The sequence below is a fragment of the Tachypleus tridentatus genome, chromosome 4, assembly GCF_004210375.1.
Source record: "Tachypleus tridentatus isolate NWPU-2018 chromosome 4, ASM421037v1, whole genome shotgun sequence".
In the NCBI taxonomy this organism is placed as follows: domain Eukaryota; kingdom Metazoa; phylum Arthropoda; class Merostomata; order Xiphosura; family Limulidae; genus Tachypleus; species Tachypleus tridentatus.
This window is the reverse complement of record NC_134828.1, coordinates 117560327-117588282: the sequence shown is the minus strand read 5'-3', so window position 1 is coordinate 117588282 and position 27956 is coordinate 117560327. Positions and strand designations below refer to the sequence as shown.

General features: G+C 28.5%; 1 protein-coding gene across 2 annotated transcripts in view; it reads left to right on the top strand.

Moving 5' to 3' along the window:
- LOC143249940 (zinc finger protein basonuclin-2-like) overlaps nt 1-27956 on the top strand; it is a 212819-nt gene that overhangs the window by 74448 nt on the left and 110415 nt on the right. For both annotated transcript variants that reach the window (XM_076500559.1, XM_076500560.1), the window contains exon 2: nt 25481-25583. In XM_076500559.1, coding sequence (XP_076356674.1) covers nt 25481-25583 — 103 coding nt within the window. The remainder of the gene's footprint in view (nt 1-25480; nt 25584-27956) is intronic.

The following is a 27956-nucleotide window of genomic DNA, read 5'->3' as shown; positions in this document are numbered from 1 at the left end:
AGTACCATATGTTAGTTTCTTTCTGTCTATAAGTACCATATGCTAGTTCCTTTTTGTCTGTAGGTACCATATGCTAGTTTCTTTCTGTCTATAAGTACCATATGCTAGCTTTTTTCTGTCTAATTAAGACACTGCTTGCCATAACAGTTATGTCAGACCATAAATTTGACCAGTATGTTCATTCCGTTACAACATGGACTTGGATCAAATGTATGGAAAAGAATAATAAATATTCTCACACTGACTCATTCAATTGTGAACAGGAATATTATTATATTATTATATTATATTATTACCATAGTGTTGAAATTTACTTCCTGTAATGATATGGAAAAATTAGAAGTAATTAAAATAATGACATAATATTATCTTGTACTAACAGTATTGTATTAATAATGTATTTATTAATCAGCCTTAATTAAAATAATGAGATAATATTATCTTGTACTAACAGTATTGTATTAATAATGTATTTATTAATCAGCCGTAATTAAAATAATGACATAATATTATCTTGTACTAACAATATTGTATTAATAATGTATTTGTTAATCAGCCGTAATTTAAATAACGACATAATATTATCTTATACTAACAGTATTGTATTAATAATGTATTTATTAATCAGCCGTAATTAAAATAATGACATAATATTATCTTGTACTAACAATATTGTATTAATAATGTATTTATTGATTAGCCTTAATTAAAATAATGAGATAATATTATCTTGTACTAACAGTATTGTATTAATAATGTATTTATTAATCAGCCTTAATTAAAATAATGAGATAATATTATCTTGTACTAACAGTATTGTATTAATAATGTATTGATTAATCAGCCGTAATTAAAATAACGACATAATATTATCTTATACTAACAGTATTGTATTAATAATGTATTTATTAATCAGCCGTAATTAAAATAATGACATAATATTATCTTGTACTAACAGTATTGTATTAATAATGTATTTGTTAATCAGCCGTAATTAAAATAATGACATAATATTATCTTGTACTAACAATATTGTATTAATAATGTATTTGTTAATCAGCCGTAATTAAAATAAAGACATAATATTATCTTGTGCTAACAGTACTGTATCAATAAGGTATTGATTAATTATGAAGTTGTAACACTCATGTAGGCTTCACATCGATCAGTCACATAGCTCTGATGTTTCAGCTATTTCCACAGCACGTGGTAGAATTTTAAAATTACCTCCAGGCTATTAGTCGAATATTTGTGGGAAATATGTATACAGAATGACCTAAAATGTTTATGTGAAATGTATATAAGGTAAGGTTTAAATTTTTATGTAAAACATGTATTCAGAATGACCTAAAACGTTTGTGTGAAATGTGTACATAGGATGGCCTAAAACACACTCGTGTCTGTAGACCTAAATCATATCAATAATGTATATATAATTAGTCAAGTGTTAGCCTGTTAGTCCCTAAATATGAAATATTATATACGGTGTTAATCAGTTTAATGTTACCTTTTAGGTCTTCAAGATGACAACATTATAAGATGACAACATTATATACTTGTTTTAATTATTTAATTGTTAGCTTGTTAGGTCTTCAACATGACAACATTATATACGTGTTTTAATCAGTTCATTGTTAGCTTGTTAGGTCCTAAACATATCAGTATTATATACGTGGACTAATTTCTTAGTTTGCTTGGTTAAGACAAGCTCTCAGTTCGATATTTATTTTTCTATAACTTAACTCATGTAGACGCACACAACACACATATAGATGGATAGCTACACACACCTACCTGGCATCTGTATAAATTAATATTACTATCGGTTATCTATTGTATGTCTATATTTCTACCTGACAAGGATCTGGAGTTGGAACATATTATCTATTTTTAAGATATTATAGAAGTAGGCCTTACACTAAAACCACAACGTGAATTGTTTTGGGTTGAAACAACTCCAAGATAGAAGCTTTCATAATTAGATAATTTTTCAAGCAACTGAACAGTACAGCTCAAGTTCGAACATCTTAGGAGCAGTTCTTATGCACTGAACATATTTACTAAACCAGCTGCAATGAAAATATAAATATCGCTAACCCTAAAATCCTTAGGTGTCAGTACTGTGATCTGAAAGAATAACTTTTTTGAAATTGTTGCATCTGGGGCGGTGAGATCCACCTTCACTCCACCTCAATGATCGATAGAGCCACTGGAGTATACATGTATAGCTTTTGATGAGTATACATAGCTTTTGTAACAGTGGAGTATACATAGCTTCTGTAACAGTGAAGTATACATAGCTTCTGTAACAGTGGAGTATACATAGCTTTTGTAACAGTGGAGTATACATAGCTTCTGTAACAGTGGAGTATACATAGTATACATAGCTTCTGTAACAGTGGAGTATACATAGCTTCTGTAACAGTGGAGTATACATAGCTTCTGTAACAGTGGATACATAGCTTCTGTAACATAGCTTATGTAACAGTGGAGTATACATAGCTTTTGTAACAGTGGAATATATAGCTTCTGTAACAGTGAAGTATACTTAGGTTCTGTATCAGTAGGGTCTACTTTGATCGGTTCTTTATCAGTGGAGAATACTTTGATAGGTTCTGTGGGGTATACTTTGATAGATTATGTATTTGTGGAGTATACGTTTTGCAAGCAGCTATTGGGGTATATAAAATCCAGTCCTCTTTATCATTGCATGATTGATTAATACGTTGTTATATATAGACATATCCAAGGACACACTAAAGGTATTTTGTAGGATTTAGGTTTGAGTCTCGTACTGGTTAACCATGTACTTTATGGTTGTTGTTTTTTCAAATGAAATCCATCACAGTCTGACAGTTGGATTCACCAAAACTATAATAGGCAAGTAAGTTGAGCTGTTGAAAAGCACTTTAGAAGACTTGGAAAAAGAACTATCCTTTTACCTCAAGTGGTAGAGACACCATGTTCGATCCGAGATGTGCATGAATTGGAATGCAAAAGAATCTCTCTCCTGAAACAGGTCAAAATGTCATTTGATTGCAGTTGTACACGTGAGGTACTCATCAGGATCACAGCCTGATGTACATCTACTTACTTGACCCAAACGGTCATATTGTACGAGACATATTGTTCACCTCTGGACTGGAACTGGGAGAGGTGATGAACATATTAGTAGCTGTCCAATAAGGAGTTGTAACGTTCCTTACTGTCAGGTGCAAAAAAGACAAGTAAAATAAGGTATCAGTTTCGAACTCAAGACGAACAAAAATTGTAATGTCAGAAAGCCAACATTCTGGATCAAATATAACTGTGAATATGTTAGGGAAATGGTTACAAATATTACTGTAATTATGTTAAGGAAACGGTTACAAATATTACTGTGATTATGCTATGAAAACGGTTACAAATATTACTGTGATTATGTCAGGGAAACGGTTACTAAAACTACTGTGGTTATGTTAGGGAAACGGTTACAAAAACTACTGTGATTATGTTAGGGAAACGGTTACAAAAACTACTGTAATTATGCTAGGGAAACGGTTACAAAAACTACTGTGATTATGTTAGGGAAACGGTTACAAAAACTACTGTAATTATGTTAGGGAAACGGTTACAAATATTACTGTGGTTATGTTAGGGAAACGGTTACAAAAACTACTGTGATTATGTTAGGGAAACGGTTACAAAAACTACTGTGATTATGTTAGGGAAACGGTTACAAAAACTACTGTGATTATGTTAAGGAAACGGTTACAAAAACTACTGTAATTATGTTAGGGAAACGGTTACAAATATTACTGTGGTTATGTTAGGAAACGGTTACAAACACTACTGTGATTATGTTAAGGAAACGGTTACAAAAACTACTGTGATTATGTTAGGGAAACGGTTACAAATATTACTGTGGTTATGTTAGGGAAACGGTTACAAAAACTACTGTGATTATGTTAGGGAAACGGTTACAAATATTACTGTGGTTATGTTAGGGAAACGGTTATAAATACCACTGTAATTATGTTAGGGAAACGGTTACAAATATCACTGTGGTTATGTTAGGGAAACGGTTACAAATATTACTGTGGTTATGTCAGGGAAACGATCACAAATACTAGTGTGGTTATGTTAATGAAACAGTTACAAATATTGCTGTGTCAGTCAAAATGTTCAGTTCACCACCAGCAGATAACAGTTACACAGTAATAGAAAACCAAAGTTGAAGTGGTCAGCCAAAATGTTCAGTCCACCACCAGCAGATAACAGTTAAACAGTAATAGAAAACCAAAGTTGAAGTGGCCAGCAAGAAACGTTTTCCCAATTTTTGTAATTGTAAACGTTCTAGAAAAATTCATTCATTTTTTGTTGTGTTCGTAACTGAAATTGTGTAAGCTCAAAGCCTGTCTCTGTAATATATTTTCATATAATGTTACTTCAGAAATGTAAGCATAAATTCCATGTGCAGCCCATGTAAATAGTATAGTATGCTTTACTACTCTGAAGCATTTGAGATATTTTATGGATTGTAAGATCCGGCAAGGATATGCTCATTAGCAGGAATATGTCAGAAGCTTCTTAAAGACGGTAGTTCGAAATAAAGAACTGAGTGACACATGCCGATAAGTTAGTACAGATAACAGCTCAACAGTCTCAAACTATATGTAGGAAAGTACACATTAAACGTGCAAAACTATTCTCAGTTTAATCGCTAAATTAATGAACGTCACAAGAAACACGAACATGTGAGATCATAAGTGTTTCTGATAGGGAGGTAAATAATCATATCTTATAGTTACACAAGAAACGTGCTTCTAACTGGTTTTAATCAAAATAGAATGTATTTTGTTACTGGATTTCCTTTACCCTTTTGTAACCACATCTGGTGAAAGCTGATGAAAACTTAAACCATAATACTTTGTAATATAGTGGGAATTATAAAACAGTATGTAGTGTTTTTTTCTGTAATTAATTATACATCAATGAACAGTGTTACTTTGTAACTAATTATACATCAATGAACAGTGTTACTCTGTAATTAATTATACATCAATGAACAGTGTTACTTTGTAATTAATTATACATCAATGAACAGTGTTACTTTGTAATTAATCATACATCAATGAACAGTGTTACTTTGTAATTAATCACACATCAATGAACAGTGTTACTCTAATTAATTATACATCAATGAACAGTATTACTTTGTAATTAATTATACATCAATGAACAGTGTTACTCTGTAATTAATTAGACATCAATGAACAGTGTTACTTTGTAACTGATTATACATCAATGAACAGTGTTACTTTGTAACTAATTATACATCAATGAACAGTGTTACTTTGTAATTAATCATACATCAATGAACAGTGTTACTTTGTAATTAATCACACATCAATGAACAGTGTTACTCTAATTAATTATACATCAACGAACAGTATTACTTTGTAATTAATTATACATCAATGAACAGTGTTACTCTGTAATTAATTAGACATCAATGAACAGTGTTACTTTGTAATTAATTATACATCAATAAACAGTGTTAATTTGTAATTAATTATACATCAATGAACAGTATTACTTTGTAATTAATTATACATCAATGAACAGTGTTACTTTGTAATTAATCATACATCAATGAACAGTGCTACTTTGTAATTAATTATACATCAATGAACAGTGTTACTTTGTAATTAATCGCACATCAATAAACAGTGTTACTCTGTAATTAATTATACATCAATGAACAGTGTTACTTTGTAATTAATCATACATTAATGAACAGTGTTACTCTAATTAATTATACATCAATGAACAGTGTTAATTTGTAATTAATTATACATCAATGAACAGTGTTAATTTGTAATTAATTATACATCAATGAACAGTGTTACTTTGTAATTAATTATACATCAATGAACAGTGTTACTTTGTAACTAATTATACATCAATGAACAGTGTTACTTTGTAATTAATCATACATCAATGAACAGTGTTACTTTGTAATTAATTATACATCAATGAACAGTGTTACTTTGTAATTAATCACACATCAATGAACAGTGTTACTCTGTAATTAATTATACATCAATGAACAGTGTTACTTTGTAATTAATCACACATTAATGAACAGTGTTACTCTAATTAATTATACATCAATGAACAGTGTTAATTTGTAATTAATTATACATCAATGAACAGTGTTACTTTCTAATTAATTATACATCAATGAACAGTGTTACTTTGTAATTAATTATACATCAATGAACAGTATTACTTTGTAATTAATTATACATCAATGAACAGTGTTACTCTGTAATTAATTAGACATCAATGAACAGTGTTACTTTGTAATTAATTATACATCAATAAACAGTGTTAATTTGTAATTAATTATACATCAATGAACAGTATTACTTTGTAATTAAATATACATCAATGAACAGTGTTACTTTGTAATTAATCATACATCAATGAACAGTGTTACTTTGTAATAAATTATACGTCAATGAACAGTGTTACTTTGTAATTAATCACACATCAATGAACAGTGTTACTCTGTAATTAATTATACATCAATGAACAGTGTTACTTTGTAATTAATCATACATTAATGAACAGTGTTACTCTAATTAATTATACATCAATGAACAGTGTTAATTTGTAATTAATTATACATCAATGAACAGTGTTAATTTGTAATTAATTATACATCAATGAACAGTGTTACTTTGTAATTAATTATACATCAATGAACAGTGTTACTCTGTAATTAATCACACATTAATAAACAGTGTTACTCTGTAATTAATTATACATCAATGAACAGTGTTACTTTGTAATTAATCACCCATTAATGAACAGTGTTACTATAATTAATTATACATCAATGAACAGTGTTAATTTGTAATTAATCACACATCAATAAACAGTGTTACTCTGTAATTAATATACATCAATGAACAGTGTTACTTTGTAATTAATCACCCATTAATGAACAGTGTTACTCTAATTAATTATACATCAATGAACAGTGTTACTTTGTAATTAATCATACATCAATGAACAGTGTTACTTTGTAATTAATCACACATCAATGAACAGTGTTACTCTAATTAATTATACATCAATGAACAGTATTACTTTGTAATTAATTATACGTCAATGAACAGTGTTACTCTGTAATTAATTAGACATCAATGAACAGTATTACTTTGTAATTAATTATACATCAATGAACAGTGTTACTTTGTAATTAATCATACATCAATGAACAGTGCTACTTTGTAATTAATTATACATCAATGAACAGTGTTACTTTGTAATTAATCGCACATCAATAAACAGTGTTACTCTGTGATTAATTATACATCAATGAACAGTGTTACTTTGTAATTAATCATACATTAATGAACAGTGTTACTCTAATTAATTATACATCAATGAACAGTGTTAATTTGTAATTAATTATACATCAATGAACAGTGTTACTTTGTAATTAATTATACATCAATGAACAGTGTTACTCTGTAATTAATTATACATCAATGAACAGTGTTACTTTGTAATTAATCACACATTAATGAACAGTGTTACTCTAATTAATTATACATCAATGAACAGTGTTAATTTGTAATTAATTATACATCAAGGAACAGTATTACTTTGTAATTAATTATACATCAATGAACAGTGTTACTTTGTAATTAATCATACATCAATGAACAGTGTTACTTTGTAACTAATTATACATCAATGAACAGTGTTACATTGTAACTAATCACACATCAATGAACAGTGTTACTCTAATTAATTATACATCATTGAACAGTATTACTTTGTAATTAATTATACATCAATGAACAGTGTTACTCTGTAATTAATTAGACATCAATGAACAGTGTTACTTTGTAATTAATTATACATCAATAAACAGTGTTAATTTGTAATTAATTATACATCAATGAACAGTATTACTTTGTAATTAATTATACATCAATGAACAGTGTTACTTTGTAATTAATCATACATCAATGAACAGTGTTACTTTGTAATTAATCATACATTAATGAACAGTGTTACTCTAATTAATTATACATCAATGAACAGTGTTAATTTGTAATTAATTATACATCAATGAACAGTGTTACTTTGTAATTAATTATACATCAATGAACAGTGTTACTCTGTAATTAATCACACATCAAGAAACAGTGTTACTCTGTAATTAATTATACATCAATGAACAGTGTTAATTTGTAATTAATTATACATCAATGAACAGTGTTACTTTGTAATTAATCATACATCAATGAACAGTGTTACTTTGTAACTAATTATACATCAATGAACAGTGTTACTTTGTAACTAATTATACATCAATGAACAGTGTTACTTTGTAACTAATTATACATCAATGAACAGTGTTACTTTGTAATTAATCATACATCAATGAACAGTGTTACTTTGTAATTAATTATACATCAATGAACAGTGTTACTTTGTAATTAGTCACACATCAATGAACAGTGTTACTCTGTAATTAATTATACATCAATGAACAGTGTTACTTTGTAATTAATCATACATCAATGAACAGTGTTACTTTGTAATTAATCACACATTAATGAACAGTGTTACTCTAATTAATTATACATCAATGAACAGTGTTAATTTGTAATTAATTATACATCAATGAACAGTGTTACTTTCTAATTAATTATACATCAATGAACAGTGTTACTTTGTAATTAATCATACATCAATGAACAGTGTTACTTTGTAATTAATTATACATCAATGAACAGTGTTACTCTAATTAATTATACATCAATGAACAGTATTACTTTGTAATTAATTATACATCAATGAACAGTGTTACTCTGTAATTAATTAGACATCAATGAACAGTGTTACTTTGTAATTAATTATACATCAATAAACAGTGTTAATTTGTAATTAATTATACATCAATGAACAGTATTACTTTGTAATTAATTATACATCAATGAACAGTGTTACTTTGTAATTAATCATTTATCAATAAACAGTGTTACTCTGTAATTAATTATACATCAATGAACAGTGTTACTTTGTAATTAATCACCCATTAATGAACAGTGTTACTCTAATTAATTATACATCAATGAACAGTGTTACTTTGTAATTAATTATACATCAATGAACAGTGTTACTTTGTAATTAATCAGACATCAATGAACAGTGTTACTCTGTAATTAATTATACATCAATGAACAGTGTTAATTTGTAATTAATCATACATTAATGAACAGTGTTACTCTAATTAATTATACATCAATGAACAGTGTTACTTTGTAATTAATTATACATCAATGAACAGTGTTACTCTGTAATTAATCACACATCAATAAACAGTGTTACTCTGTAATTAATTATACATCAATGAACAGTGTTACTTTGTAATTAATCACCCATTAATGAACAGTGTTACTCTAATTAATTATACATCAATGAACAGTGTTAATTTGTAATTAATTATACATCAATGAACAGTATTACTTTGTAATTAATTATACATCAATGAACAGTGTTACTTTGTAATTAATCATACATCAATGAACAGTGTTACTTTGTAACTAATTATACATCAATGAACAGTGTTACTTTGTAACTAATTATACATCAATGAACAGTGTTACTTTGTAACTAATTATACATCAATGAACAGTGTTACTTTGTAATTAATTATACATCAATGAACAGTGTTACTTTGTAATTAATCATACATCAATGAACAGTATTACTTTGTAATAAATTATACATCAATGAACAGTGTTACTTTGTAATTAGTCACACATCAATGAACAGTGTTACTCTGTAATTAATTATACATCAATGAACAGTGTTACTCTAATTAATTATACATCAATGAACAGTATTACTTTGTAATTAATTATACATCAATGAACAGTGTTACTCTGTAATTAATTAGACATCAATGAACAGTGTTACTTTGTAATTAATTATACATCAATAAACAGTGTTAATTTGTAATTAATTATACATCAATGAACAGTATTACTTTGTAATTAATTATACATCAATGAACAGTGTTACTTTGTAATTAATCATTTATCAATAAACAGTGTTACTCTGTAATTAATTATACATCAATGAACAGTGTTACTTTGTAATTAATCACCCATTAATGAACAGTGTTACTCTAATTAATTATACATCAATGAACAGTGTTACTTTGTAATTAATTATACATCAATGAACAGTGTTACTTTGTAATTAATCAGACATCAATGAACAGTGTTACTCTGTAATTAATTATACATCAATGAACAGTGTTACTTTGTAATTAATCATACATTAATGAACAGTGTTACTCTAATTAATTATACATCAATGAACAGTGTTAATTTGTAATTAATTATACATCAATGAAGAGTGTTAATTTGTAATTAATTATACATCAATGAACAGTGTTACTTTGTAATTAATTATACATCAATGAACAGTGTTACTCTGTAATTAATCACACATCAATAAACAGTGTTACTCTGTAATTAATTATACATCAATGAACAGTGTTACTTTGTAATTAATCACCCATTAATGAACAGTGTTACTCTAATTAATTATACATCAATGAACAGTGTTAATTTGTAATTAATTATACATCAATGAACAGTATTACTTTGTAATTAATTATACATCAATGAACAGTGTTACTTTGTAATTAATCATACATCAATGAACAGTGTTACTTTGTAACTAATTATACATCAATGAACAGTGTTACTTTGTAACTAATTATACATCAATGAACAGTGTTACTTTGTAACTAATTATACATCAATGAACAGTGTTACTTTGTAATTAATTATACATCAATGAACAGTGTTACTTTGTAATTAATCATACATCAATGAACAGTATTACTTTGTAATTAATTATACATCAATGAACAGTGTTACTTTGTAATTAATCATACATCAATGAACAGTGTTACTTTGTAATTAATTATACACAAATGAACAGTGTTACTTTGTAATTAATCACACATCAATGAACAGTGTTACTCTGTAATTAATTATACATCAATGAACAGTGTTACTTTGTAATTAATCATACATTAATGAACAGTGTTACTCTAATTAATTATACATCAATGAACAGTGTTAATTTGTAATTAATTATACATCAATGAACAGTGTTAATTTGTAATTAATTATACATCAATGAACAGTGTTACATTGTAATTAATTATACATCAATGAACAGTGTTACTCTGTAATTAATCACACATCAATAAACAGTGTTACTTTGTAATTAATTATACATTAATGAACAGTGTTACTTTGTAATTAATCATACATCAATGAACAGTGTTACTTTGTAATTAATCACACATCAATGAACAGTGTTACTCTAATTAATTATACATCAATGAACAGTATTACTTTGTAATTAATTATACATCAATGAACAGTGTTACTTTGTAATTAATTATACATCAATGAACAGTGTTACTTTGTAACTAATTATACATCAATGAACAGTGTTACTTTGTAATTAATTATACATCAATGAACAGTGTTACTTTGTAATTAATCATACATCAATGAACAGTGTTACTTTGTAATTAATCACACATCAATGAACTGTGTTACTCTAATTAATTATACATCAACGAACAGTATTACTTTGTAATTAATTATACATCAATGAACAGTGTTACTCTGTAATTAATTAGACATCAATGAACAGTGTTACTTTGTAATTAATTATACATCAATAAACACTGTTAATTTGTAATTAATTATACATCAATGAACAGTATTACTTTGTAATTAATTATACATCAATGAACAGTGTTACTTTGTAATTAATCATACATCAATGAACAGTGCTACTTTGTAATTAATTATACATCAATGAACAGTGTTACTTTGTAATTAATCGCACATCAATAAACAGTGTTACTCTGTGATTAATTATACATCAATAAACAGTGTTACTTTGTAATTAATCATACATTAATGAAGAGTGTTACTCTAATTAATTATACATCAATGAACAGTGTTAATTTGTAATTAATTATACATCAATGAACAGTGTTAATTTGTAATTAATTATACATCAATGAACAGTGTTAATTTGTAATTAATTATACATCAATGAACAGTGTTACTCTGTAATTAATCACACATCAATAAACAGTGTTACTCTGTAATTAATTATACATCAATGAACAGTGTTACTTTGTAATTAATCACACATTAATGAACAGTGTTACTCTAATTAATTATACATCAATGAACAGTGTTAATTTGTAATTAATTATACATCAAGGAACAGTATTACTTTGTAATTAATTATACATCAATGAACAGTGTTACTTTGTAATTAATCATACATCAATGAACAGTGTTACATTGTAACTAATCACACATCAATGATCAGTGTTACTCTAATTAATTATACATCAATGAACAGTATTACTTTGTAATTAATTATACATCAATGAACAGTGTTACTCTGTAATTAATTAGACATCAATGAACAGTGTTACTTTGTAATTAATTATACATCAATGAACAGTGTTACTCTGTAATTATTTATACATCAATGAACAGTGTTAATTTGTAATTAATTATACATCAATGAACAGTGTTACTTTGTAATTAATCATACATCAATGAACAGTGTTACTTTGTAACTAATTATACATCAATGAACAGTGTTACTTTGTAATTAATTATACATCAATGAACAGTGTTACTTTGTAACTAATTATACATCAATGAACAGTGTTACTTTGTAACTAATTATACATCAATGAACAGTGTTACTTTGTAATTAATCATACATCAATGAACAGTGTTACTTTGTAATTAATTATACATCAATGAACAGTGTTACTTTGTAATTAATCACACATCAATGAACAGTGTTACTCTGTAATTAATTATACATCAATGAACAGTGTTATTTTGTAATTAATCATACATCAATGAACAGTGTTACTTTGTAATTAATCACACATTAATGAACAGTGTTACTCTAATTAATTATACATCAATGAACAGTGTTAATTTGTAATTAATTATACATCAATGAACAGTGTTACTTTCTAATTAATTATACATCAATGAACAGTGTTACTTTGTAATTAATCATACATCAATGAACAGTGTTACTTTGTAATTAATTATACATCAATGAACAGTGTTACTCTAATTAATTATACATCAATGAACAGTATTACTTTGTAATTAATTATACATCAATGAACAGTGTTACTCTGTAATTAATTAGACATCAATGAACAGTGTTACTTTGTAATTAATTATACATCAATAAACAGTGTTAATTTGTAATTAATTATACATCAATGAACAGTATTACTTTGTAATTAATTATACATCAATGAACAGTGTTACTTTGTAATTAATCATACATCAATAAACAGTGTTACTCTGTAATTAATTATACATCAATGAACAGTGTTACTTTGTAATTAATCACCCATTAATGAACAGTGTTACTCTAATTAATTATACATCAATGAACAGTGTTACTTTGTAATTAATTATACATCAATGAACAGTGTTACTTTGTAATTAATCACACATCAATGAACAGTGTTACTCTGTAATTAATTATACATCAATGAACAGTGTTACTTTGTAATTAATCATACATTAATGAACAGTGTTACTCTAATTATTTATACATCAATGAACAGTGTTAATTTGTAATTAATTATACATCAATGAACAGTGTTAATTTGTAATTAATTATACATCAATGAACAGTGTTACATTGTAATTAATTATACATCAATGAACAGTGTTACTCTGTAATTAATCATACATCAATGAACAGTGTTACTTTGTAATTAATCACACATCAATGAACAGTGTTACTCTAATTAATTATACATCAATGAACAGTATTACTTTGTAATTAATTATACATCAATGAACAGTGTTACTTTGTAATTAATTATACATCAATGAACAGTGTTACTTTGTAACTAATTATACATCAATGAACAGTGTTACTTTGTAATTAATTATACATCAATGAACAGTGTTACTTTGTAATTAATCATACATCAATGAACAGTGTTACTTTGTAATTAATCACACATCAATGAATTGTGTTACTCTAATTAATTATACATCAACGAACAGTATTACTTTGTAATTAATTATACATCAATGAACAGTGTTACTCTGTAATTAATTAGACATCAATGAACAGTGTTACTTTGTAATTAATTATACATCAATAAACACTGTTAATTTGTAATTAATTATACATCAATGAACAGTATTACTTTGTAATTAATTATACATCAATGAACAGTGTTACTTTGTAATTAATCATACATCAATGAACAGTGCTACTTTGTAATTAATTATACATCAATGAACAGTGTTACTTTGTAATTAATCGCACATCAATAAACAGTGTTACTCTGTGATTAATTATACATCAATAAACAGTGTTACTTTGTTATTAATCATACATTAATGAAGAGTGTTACTCTAATTAATTATACATCAATGAACAGTGTTAATTTGTAATTAATTATACATCAATGAACAGTGTTAATTTGTAATTAATTATACATCAATGAACAGTGTTAATTTGTAATTAATTATACATCAATGAACAGTGTTACTCTGTAATTAATCACACATCAATAAACAGTGTTACTCTGTAATTAATTATACATCAATGAACAGTGTTACTTTGTAATTAATCACACATTAATGAACAGTGTTACTCTAATTAATTATACATCAATGAACAGTGTTAATTTGTAATTAATTATACATCAAGGAACAGTATTACTTTGTAATTAATTATACATCAATGAACAGTGTTACTTTGTAATTAATCATACATCAATGAACAGTGTTACATTGTAACTAATCACACATCAATGATCAGTGTTACTCTAATTAATTATACATCAATGAACAGTATTACTTTGTAATTAATTATACATCAATGAACAGTGTTACTCTGTAATTAATTAGACATCAATGAACAGTGTTACTTTGTAATTAATTATACATCAATGAACAGTGTTACTTTGTAATTAATCATACATCAATGAACAGTGTTACTTTGTAATTAATCACACATCAATGAACTGTGTTACTCTAATTAATTATACATCAACGAACAGTATTACTTTGTAATTAATTATACATCAATGAACAGTGTTAATTTGTAATTAATTATACATCAATGAACAGTGTTAATTTGTAATTAATTATACATCAATGAACAGTGTTACTCTGTAATTATTTATACATCAATGAACAGTGTTAATTTGTAATTAATTATACATCAATGAACAGTGTTACTTTGTAATTAATCATACATCAATGAACAGTGTTACTTTGTAACTAATTATACATCAATGAACAGTGTTACTTTGTAACTAATTATACATCAATGAACAGTGTTACTTTGTAACTAATTATACATCAATGAACAGTGTTACTTTGTAACTAATTATACATCAATGAACAGTGTTACTTTGTAATTAATCATACATCAATGAACAGTGTTACTTTGTAATTAATTATACATCAATGAACAGTGTTACTTTGTAATTAATCACACATCAATGAACAGTGTTACTCTGTAATTAATTATACATCAATGAACAGTGTTATTTTGTAATTAATCATACATCAATGAACAGTGTTACTTTGTAATTAATCACACATTAATGAACAGTGTTACTCTAATTAATTATACATCAATGAACAGTGTTAATTTGTAATTAATTATACATCAATGAACAGTGTTACTTTCTAATTAATTATACATCAATGAACAGTGTTACTTTGTAATTAATCATACATCAATGAACAGTGTTACTTTGTAATTAATTATACATCAATGAACAGTGTTACTTTGTAATTAATTATACATCAATGAACAGTGTTACTCTGTAATTAATTAGACATCAATGAACAGTGTTACTTTGTAATTAATTATACATCAATAAACAGTGTTAATTTGTAATTAATTATACATCAATGAACAGTATTACTTTGTAATTAATTATACATCAATGAACAGTGTTACTTTGTAATTAATCATACATCAATAAACAGTGTTACTCTGTAATTAATTATACATCAATGAACAGTGTTACTTTGTAATTAATCACCCATTAATGAACAGTGTTACTCTAATCAATTATACATCAATGAACAGTGTTACTTTGTAATTAATTATACATCAATGAACAGTGTTACTTTGTAATTAATCACACATCAATGAACAGTGTTACTCTGTAATTAATTATACATCAATGAACAGTGTTACTTTGTAATTAATCATACATTAATGAACAGTGTTACTCTAATTATTTATACATCAATGAACAGTGTTAATTTGTAATTAATTATACATCAATGAACAGTGTTAATTTGTAATTAATTATACATCAATGAACAGTGTTACTTTGTAATTAATTATACATCAATGAACAGTGTTACTCTGTAATTAATCACACATGAATAAACAGTGTTACTCTGTAATTAATTATACATCAATGAACAGTGTTACTTTGTAATTAATCACCCATTAATGAACAGTGTTACTCTAATTAATTATACATCAATGAACAGTGTTAATTTGTAATTAATCACACATCAATAAACAGTGTTACTCTGTAATTAATTATACATCAATGAACAGTGTTACTTTGTAATTAATCACCCATTAATGAACAGTGTTACTCTAATTAATTATACATCAATGAACAGTGTTAATTTGTAATTAATTATACATCAATGAACAGTATTACTTTGTAATTAATATACATCAATGAACAGTGTTACTTTGTAATTAATCATACATCAATGAACAGTGTTACTTTGTAACTAATTATACATCAATGAACAGTGTTACTTTGTAACTAATTATACATCAATGAACAGTGTTACTTTGTAACTAATTATACATCAATGAACAGTGTTACTTTGTAATTAATTATACATCAATGAACAGTGTTACTTTGTAATTAATCATACATCAATGAACAGTGTTACTTTGTAATTAATTATACATCAATGAACAGTGTTACTTTGTAATTAATCACACATCAATGAACAGTGTTACTCTGTAATTAATTATACATCAATGAACAGTGTTAATTTGTAATTAATTATACATCAATTAACAGTATCAATTTGTAATTAATTATACATCAATGAACAGTGTTACTTTGTAATTAATCATACATCAATGAACAGTGTTACTTTGTAATTAATTATACATCAATGAACAGTGTTACTTTGTAATTAATCATACATCAATGAACAGTGTTACTTTGTAACTAATTATACATCAATGAACAGTGTTACTTTGTAATTAATTATACATCAATGAACAGTGTTACTCTGTAATTAATCACACATCAATGAACAGTGTTACTCTGTAATTAATTATACATCAATGAACAGTGTGACTTTGTAATTAATCACACATTAATGAACAGTGTTACTCTAATTAATTATACATCAATGAACAGTGTTAATTTGTAATTAATTATACATCAATGAACAGTATTTCTTTGTAATTAATCACACATCAATGAACAGTGTTACTCTGTAATTAATTATACATCAATGAATAGTGTTAATTTGTAATTAATTATACATAAATGAATAGTGTTAATTTGTAATTAATTATACATCAATGAAGAGTATTACTTCGATTCCCCTCGTAAACAATGCAGATAGCCCGACATGACTTTACTATAAGAAAACACGTACGAATAATACACTTTATAGACAAGTGTATAGACTATATGGAGAATTTGAGTACAATTAAATGATGGGCCAACAGAAAACATAACCAGAATATATTCCAAACTTAGGGTAACTGTCACGACTTTAAACCAGCAACTAACTATTAATCCATTCCGAATCGAATCGTCAGATCAACGTACTGGGGTAAATATTTCACCGGTAATAATTATCGTCGCTGAACTCAGCAGATAGCTCAATGTGGCTTTGCTATAAGAAAACATACATACGGTGCTTCGAGGAATCAGTGATAACTTTACTGGCTTACAACGCTAAAATCCGTAGCTCGATTCCCGCATTAGACACAGCATATAATTCAATGTTGTTTTGCTGTAAAACAAACAGGGAATGTTACATTTTAAAGTTTGTTGTACGATACCTTACGAGTCTTGAACGTTCTTAGAAATGTGATCTTCATACGAGAAGCCGTTAATAAACAAATAGCGAAACAAAATTGTTTCCAAAAGTGTGAGTTAAGTTCTATAAGAATGCTGACTTTTGGTATATTTTTATTATGTGAAAATTCATTGACAAGAAAAATATAACGTTTTACTTTATATTATATTCACTGGTTTATTAGAAACAGGAACAACTTTAAATCATTCCGCCTTCTTACTGGGTATGTTATTATTTTGATTATTCCGCCTTCTTACTGGGTATGTTATTATTTTGATTGTCTGTTTATGAAACTCAAACGACCTGTTCATGCCATAGAAAGATTCGTTGACTAATGTTTTTACTAATTCTACATGAAGGTTTTTGTTCTTTATCCAGGATAACTAGAGAGGAATTATTATGATAAACCAAAACTTAGTAACAAATGGTGAATCGAACGATAGAAACATCACGACTTATCTTCTTTACTTTCCTTAACCTGTCGTACCCATTCTTGTCGTTGTCTGAATTTTAAGTCTGATGGTGTAAAACTGAGTTCTGAGGACAGGTTTTCTCTTAGAAGATGGTGTTTGAATTACTGTAACAAAAGTATGTTTCTCTTGCTGTTAACCCTTTCCTGCTGATATGTTTGTCTCAGCCTAAGAAGGTTAGCACATGAAACATTGTGTAAAGAAATCTGATTTTTGTTCTAACAATTTATTGGTTCCATCAATTTCTGTTTAAAAATCACATTCTACGTTTTTATCACGCCGGGGAGTCCAGATCAACCATCAGTGCATCAGTGGTAAATTTAAAGTTTATAACAAAAATCCACGTTTAAATACTTGTGGAGAGCACAATGTCGCTAAACAAGAAATAAACAGATTTCTGGACATTTAGTTTTATCTATGTAGAAAGTCATTTAGTTGGGGTATCATGGTTACAAATATATAAAGCAATATTTCACAAGTAATTTATTGATTATATTAAAAACAAAGATGTTTGGTGACTACACTTATTTTGACTATGTATAGTGAACCATGTGCACGTGTGTAGTGTGAGGGAGTTAAGTGATTACAACAGATTAGTAATGGAGTGTCTTATCATTCTGTATGTTCACACAAAATGTTTAACACAAATGTCTAATACTTTGTTATTGATTTCTGTTGATTGTAATATTAATATTATATGTGCATTAAGTGTATACTAAATAAGTAATTTATTCTACAAACACTTAAAATTATTTACATATCTTGAAAACAAAATATATCGTTTTCAAGGTCGTCTTATAATTCATAATGATTAACTGCTTTTTCACTGGTAGACAAATTAGTTGGTAACTAGTATTATAAAATGTTCTTATATTGCTAAGAACCTGTATATAAATTCATGGTAGGACAAATGAACCCAACAGAAATGTCTTGTTTTTTTTGTTTTGAATTTTGCGCTAGCCGTCCCTAATTTAGCAGTGTAAGACTAGAGGGAAGGCAGCTAGCCATCACCACCTACCGCCAACTCTTGGGCTACTCTTTTACCGTCGCATTATAACGCCCCACGACTCGGAGGGCGAGCATATTTGGTGCGACCGGGATTCGAACTCGCCGCCCTCGAATTACGAGTCGAACGCCTTAACACGCTTGGCCATGCCGGGCGACACAAAAATGTCTGTTTGGAAACATATGTTGGGAGAAAATCCCAAAACGAAACATTCCTTACATATTTTGGATCATTTGTGGTTTCTAGGTTAACCAAGAAGTTAGCCAAATTGATAAGGAAGTTAATGGCTTTACCTAAGTTAGTTCAAGTAATATTCATATTAAATTAGGAACAAAATTAGAAATATTCTGATTGATATACATATGTAGAATTACTTCATATAACTCACGCAGCTCAGACAAAGAGTTATGACTTTCGTTATTTAATATCATAATACATATGTGGAATTATTTCATATAACCCACGCAACTCAGACAAAGAGTTATGACTTTCGTTATTTAATATCATAATACATATGTGGAATTACTTCATATAACTCACGCAACTCAGACAAAGAGTTATGACTTTAATATCATAACGAACTTGGATCACTCTTTTTTTCGTTCTTTAAAAAATACAAAAAACAGGAAGATTATTTCATTAGCTACAAACTGGAATACAAAAACAGGAAGATTATTACATCAGCTACAAACCGGAATACAAAAACAGGAAGATTATTACATCACCTACAAACCGAAATACAAAACAGGAAGATTATTACATCAGCTACAAACCGGAATACAAAAACAGGAAGTTTATAACATCAGCTACAAACCGGAATACAAAAACAGGAAGATTATTACATCAGCTACAAACCGGAAAACGTTTTCCACCTGTTGTTCTGTTCTCTATAACATTTGTAATTATTTGTTAAAGTCTAAGTGTTCACGTATAAAAGAAACACTAATATTTGCTTACTGAAACCAAGACACATGTAAGAATATCTAATGTGGTTTATAGACGTCCAGAATACAAGAAATGGAAACTTCTGGTTGTTCACAGCTGTACTTCTATCTTTCTCTTATCCTTTCATCTGTCTCTCTTGTCGCTCTCTCTCCATGTTTTATTTCACGAAATCACAAATGACTAATATGTAACATAATTTTCATGTTATATAATGCTAATGTGATATGATGTTTATGTTATATAATGTTAATGTGATATGATATTCATGTAATATAATGTTCATGTAATACAATGTTAATATCATATAATATTCATGTAATGTAATGTTAATATAATATCATGTAATATTGAAAAGTTTGTTTTAAATATTTATGTTTTAAGTAGGATACCTAGTATTCTTTGAAATTTATCGATCTAATATTTTCCACCAAATGTATCAATAACACTATTATGGGACATATTTGTTTGCCTGCACTGGAAAATGTGTCATATACAAGTAATTGTTCTAAAGTTACATTTGATTGCATCACGTAGTCGAGTGTAGCTGTGTGAATGTCATGGTGTAAACGTGTATCATTTCACACCTGAACACTTCGTGGAAGAAGTAAAACAGGATGTAATTGTCGCTCGCTCGTGGAACAGTCCGCATGTGATGTTAAATAATTACACAATACTTAGAAGATAATTCATGGTGAAGTAAGTTGTTCTGTGTTTCAGTTCTCAATAAATTGTTTAAAATTTGTCATGAATAATCTATCCGTATGCTGTGAAAATCTTCACGTTCAGTAAACAAGAAATTTTGTAATTGTCTTTCTCTAAATCTTAGAGTAACGTTTAGGTCAATTTACAATTTTTCATTTTTCATGTTTATCGTAGCTACAGTAGTTCAGTAGTACATACTTGGAAGCACATGTTTCTTGTAGCTACAGTAGTTCAGTAGTACATACTTGGAAGCACATGTTTCTTGCAGCTACAATAGTTCAGTAGTACATACTTGGAAGCACATGTTTCTTGTAGCTACAGTAGTTCAGTAGTACATACTTGGAAGCACATGTTTCTTGCAGCTACAATAGTTCAGTAGTACATACTTGGAAGCACATGTTTATTGTAGCTAAGGTAGTTCAGTAGTAGACAGTTGGAAGCACGTGTTTATCATAGCTACAGTAGTTCAGTAGTAGACAGTTGGAAGCACGTGTTTATCGTAGCTACAGTGGTTCAGTAGTAGACAATTGGATGCACAGGTTTCTTGTAGCTACAGTAGTTCAGTAGTACATACTTGGAAGCACATGTTTATCGTTGCTACAGTAGTTCAATAGTAGACAGTTGGAAGCACATGTTTATCGTAGCTACAGTAGTTCGGTAGTAGACAGTTGGAAGCACATGTTTATCGTAGCTACAGTAGTTCAATAGTACATACTTGGAAACACATGTTACTTGTAGCTACAGTAGTTCAGTAGTAGACAGTTGGAAGCACTTGTTTATCATAGCTACAGTAGTTCAGTAGTAGACAGTTGGAAGCACATGTTTATCGTAGCTACAGTAGTTCAGTAGTAGACAGTTGGAAGCACGTGTTTATTGTAGCTACAGTAGTTCAGTAGTACATACTTGGAAGCACATGTTTCTTGTAGCTACAGTAGTTCAGTAGTAGACAGTTGGAAGCACGTGTTTATCGTAGCTACAGTAGTTCAGTAGTAGACAATTGGAAGCACGTGTTTATCGTAGCTACAGTAGTTCAGTAGTACATATTTAGAAGCACATGTTTTTTGTAGCTACAGTAGTTCAGTAGTACATACTTGGAAGCACATGTTTCTGGTAGTTACAGTAGTTCAGTAGTAGACAGTTGGAAGCACATGTTTATCATAGCTACAGTAGTCTAGTAGTACATACTTGGAAGTACATGTTTATCGTAGCTACAGTAGTTCAGTAGTAGACAGTTGGAAGCACATGTTTACGACAGATATAACTAGGCTACACAAATGACCGACAGATATAGCTGGGCTACACAAATGACCGACAGATATGGCTAGGCTACACAAATGACCGACAGATATAACTAGGTCTGGTACCAAATGACCTACAGATATAGCTAGGCTACACAAAATGACCGACAGATATAGCTAGGTCTGGTACCAAGTTTAAAGAATACTTTCGCCGTGCTCCCTTCACATGTGTATGTCCGATTTTGATTATCCTGCTTCGTAACATTTTCCATCCAAGCTATTAGATGTACTATACATAAACAAAACCTCTTGTATATATAAAACATCGAGGACACAAGGAAATAATAACAACCATTGTTCTGTTTAATTTACATTAACTGTGCTGACGAAATGCAACTCTGTCCATAAGGACTTAATTATCATTATTATGTAGCTAATCTAACTTAATAGTTTTTCATTTTTACTCTATAGTTTAAACGATAAATCAAAATATACTTTAAAAGAAGAAATTTGATCCCCAGCATGGCCAGATGGTTAAGGCACTCGACTCGTAATCTGCAGGTCGAAGGTTCAAATCTCCGTCACACCAAACATGCTCGTACTTCCAGTCGTGGGGCGTTATAATGAAACGATCAATCCTACTATTCATTGGTAAAGAGTAGCCCAAGAGTTGGTGATGGGAGGTGATGACTAGTTGCTTTATCTCTAGTCTTGCACTGCAAAATTAGGGACGGCTAGCGCAGATAGCTCTCGTGTAGCTTTGCGCTAAAATTCAAAACAAACAAAAATAAACTTAGAGTCTAGGCATCGTAAGTTTGACGTCATCATTTTCTGTTATCGGTCAGAAGAGAAAATAGTGTGTAGAGAATGTGTGTGTTTTCTTATAGCAAAGCCACATTAGGCTATCTGCTGAGTCCACCAAGGGAATCGAACCCCTGATTTTAAGCGTAGTAGCGGGGGTAATGTAGAGAATATACTCATTATAGTATTAAACATGAAATACGGAGCGCAAGATACATGAAATAAAACAGTTGACAATCAAAAGCACTTTCAATAATACACGTAAATAACACTAGAGGGAGGTAAATAATTAACTTTTTATCGTTATTTTTGTTTTGTTTTTAATTAAGCACAAAATTAAACAATAGGCTATCTGTGCTCTGTCAACCGCAGATATCGAACCCAGGATTCTAGTGTTGTAAGTTCATTAGATAAATTTGTTTTGTAAAATTCGGGTGTTTTTGTTTAATAAGAAAGAACAGACACAAAATTACAATTTAAATTTTCACAAGTTTGAAGATATTTTTGTGTTCAAAATCGTTACGTGACTGAAGATTAAAAATAATTAGATGTAAAAAATATCCTGATAAAAACTTTATTTTCTATCCAGTTAGATATAAAATTAAAGCAAGTCGTTATGCCAATAAACTTTAGTCTCGTGCAAGATTTAAGATACTGGGAACTATGACGTCACAAGAGACCGCCACATCTGTGTTATGTTCTTCTCGTGGGTAAATAAAAAGTTGAACCCTATGTGACATTTTTCATGAAATATTTTTTGGAAGGGTTTGCCCATTTTCTAAGAATTATTTCATTTTATTTGTTTTAAAATTCTGAGCATAAAATCTTCTTACAACACATATTTTCACCCCTACTTACCTAACGAGATTCGGTACAATAAGTTAAGTGTGCCACACAATACAATTCATATCCTTATTTAAGAAAGATTAAGTTATTTTGTTGCCATTAAAAATATCTGTTTGTTGTGAATTCTTTACAGAAAAAAACATTTCTATTCTGTTTTATAAGATAAAGTAGGAATAAACACGGCGAGTGGCGGGAAATTTTTATATATTCATTATTGGCGAATAATTCTTGATTGGTCCAGCCAATCACAGCCAACAAACTATTTATGAAAAAAAAATACAAAATACTTTTGTTATACCACAACTGTAGTGTTCACCAGGAATTTGTTCTATGCCCTAGTTTGTCACCCTTATTTAACTTATTACACCATAATTTGTAATCCTTATTTAACTTATTTAACTTATTACACTATAATTTGTAATCCTTATTTAACTTATTACACTATAATTTGTAATCCTTATTTAACTTTTTACACTATAATTTGTTATCCTTATTTAACTTTTTACTCTATAATTTGTAATCCTTATTTAACTTATTACACTATAATTGGTAATCCTTATTTAACTTTTTACACTATAATTTGTAATCCTTATTTAACTTTTTAATTTGTACACTATAATTTGTAATCCTTATTTAACTTTTTACACTATATTTGTAATCCTTATTTAACTTTTTACACTATAATTTGTAATCCTTATTTAACTTTTTACACTATAATTTGTAATCCTTATTTAACTTTTTACACCATAATTTGTAATCCTTATTTAACTTATTACACCATAATTTGTAATCCTTATTTAACTTTTTACACTATAATTTGTAATCCTTATTTAACTTATTACACCATAATTTGTCATTCTTATTTAACTTATTACACCATAATTTGTCATCCTTATTTAAAATGATCTATACCATAATTTGCTATTCTTTTTAAACGTGTTCTATACCATAGTTTGCTATTCTTTTGAAACGTGTTCTATACCATAGTTTACCATTCTTATTAAACGTGTTCTATTCCATAGTTTTTCATTGTTATGAAACTTTGTATATACTAGACTTTGTTATTGTAGAAACTGATCTATGTATTAAATATTACTTTTCTTATGAATCTCTATGTATTATTTTATCTATTCCATAATGTAGTATACTTTTGAAACTTGATGTATAGTTTTGAATCCCATTGTATTATTATAATTTAAAACATATTTTTATTATTTAGTTTGTTGTTTGTTTCAGGCGATTCGCTGTATCACTCCTGGCTGTTCGTGTGACTGTTTCACTCCTGGCACCACTCACCAGAGGACGTGCAATGGTTGTTCACATGGTTGGGTGTCACATGGTAAGAACAATGTCTCTCATTTATAGATGTTTCTTTGTTTGTTTGCTTTGAATTTCGCCAAAAGCTACACGAAGGTTATCTGGGCTAGTCGTCCCTAATTTAGCAGAGTAAGACTAGAGGGAAGGCAGATAGTCATCATCACCCACTGTCAACTGTTGAGCTACTCTTTTACCAACGAATAGTTGGTTTGACTGAACATTATAAAGCCTCCACGTCTGAAAGAGTAAGCATGTTTGGTTTAATAAGGATTCAAACCCGCGATCGTCAGACTGCGAGTCGAGGATGCTAACCACCCGACCATTCTGGGCAAATATTGATTGAAAAAGACTGTTCTTCAACCACGTAAATTGTTCAGCGAAATCTGTGATTGCTGATCTCTTATGCTACTAAATACTGACAGGGTGGTTTCTAATGTCGTATAGTGTTTTTATTTACTGTTTTAATTAAATACTGACAGGGTGGTTTCTAATGTCGTGTAGTGTTTTTATTTACTGTTTTAACTAAATACTGACAGGGTGGTTTCTAATGTCGTGTAGTGTTTTTATTTACTGTTTTAATTAAATACTGACAGGGTGGTTTCTAATGTCGTGTAGTGTTTTTATTTACTGTTTTAACTAAATACTGACAGGGTGGTTTCTAATGTCGTGTAGTGTTTTTTATTTACTGTTTTAACTAAATACTGACAGGGTGGTTTCTAATGTCGTGTAGTGTTTTTATTTACTGTTTTAACTAAATACTGACAGGGTGGTTTCTAATGTCGTGTAGTGTTTTTATTTACTGTTTTAACAAAATACTGACAGGGTGGTTTCTAATGTCGTGTAGTGTTTTTATTTACTGTTTTACTAAATACTGACAGGGTGGTTTCTAATGTCGTGTAGTGTTTTTATTTACTGTTTTAACTAAATACTGACAGGGTGGTTTCTAATGTCGTGTAGTGTTTTTATTTACTGTTTTAACAAAATACTGACAGGGTGGTTTCTAATGTCGTATAATGTTTTTATTTACTGTTTTAATTAAATACTGACAGGGTGGTTTCTAATGTCGTGTAGTGTTTTTATTTACTGTTTTAACTAATTACTGACAGGGTGGTTTCTAATGACGTGTAGTGTTTTTATTTACTGTTTTAATTAAATACTGACAGGGTGGTTTCTAATGTCGTGTAGTGTTTTTATTTACTGTTTTAACAAAATACTGACAGGGTGGTTTCTAATGTCGTATAGTGTTTTTATTTACTGTTTTAATTAAATACTGACAGGGTGGTTTCTAATGTCGTGTAGTGTTTTTATTTACTGTTTTAACTAATTACTGACAGGGTGGTTTCTAATGTCGTGTAGTGTTTTTATTTACTGTTTTAACTAAATACTGACAGGGTGGTTTATAATGTCTTATAGTGTTTTTATTTACTGTTTTAACTAAATACTGACAGGGTGGTTTCTAATGTCGTGTAGTGTTTTTATTTACTGTTTTAACTAAATACTGACAGGGTGGTTTCTAATGTCGTGTAGTGTTTTTATTTACTGTTTTAACTAAATACTGACAGGGTGGTTTCTAATGTCGTGTAGTGTTTTTATTTACTGTTTTAACTAAATACTGACAGGGTGATTTCTAATGTCGTATAGTGTTTTTATTTACAATTTAATTAAATTCTGACAGGGTGGTTTCTAATGTCGTGTAGTGTTTTTATTTACTGTTTTAACTAAATACTGACAGGGTGGTTTCTAATGTCGTGTAGTGTTTTTATTTACTGTTTTAACTAAATACTGACAGGGTGGTTTCTAATGTCGTGTAGTGTTTTTTATTTACTGTTTTAACTAAATACTGACAGGGTGGTTTCTAATGTCGTGTAGTGTTTTTATTTGCTGTTTTAACTAAATACTGACAGGGTGGTTTATAATGTCGTATAGTGTTTTTATTTACTGTTTTAACTAAATACTGACAGGGTGATTTCTAATGTCGTATAGTGTTTTTATTTACAATTTAATTAAATTCTGACAGGGTGGTTTCTAATGTCGTGTAGTGTTTTTATTTACTGTTTTAACTCCTCTTGATACTCCAGTCTAATTCTAAGAAAATCTATTTTTTCTCTTTCATTAAGTGTTTGATAAATGGGTTAAAAAGAAATTCGTTGAAAATGAAGATACGTCATAATGATCGGATATTAATTAAATACGTAGTTTGGTAACTGAAGATTACTTTAATAAATTGATTTAGATTATGATTAGTATCTTATTATTTACTCTTTGGTAATAAGTAGGCGAGAAAAAACATTTTGAGTTTAATCAGGTTTTAAAAATATTGTAATTTATTCAGTGAATAAATACCTTGAATTTCATGGTTTTTACATTGTTCCACTCAACTGATCATGGAAGAATC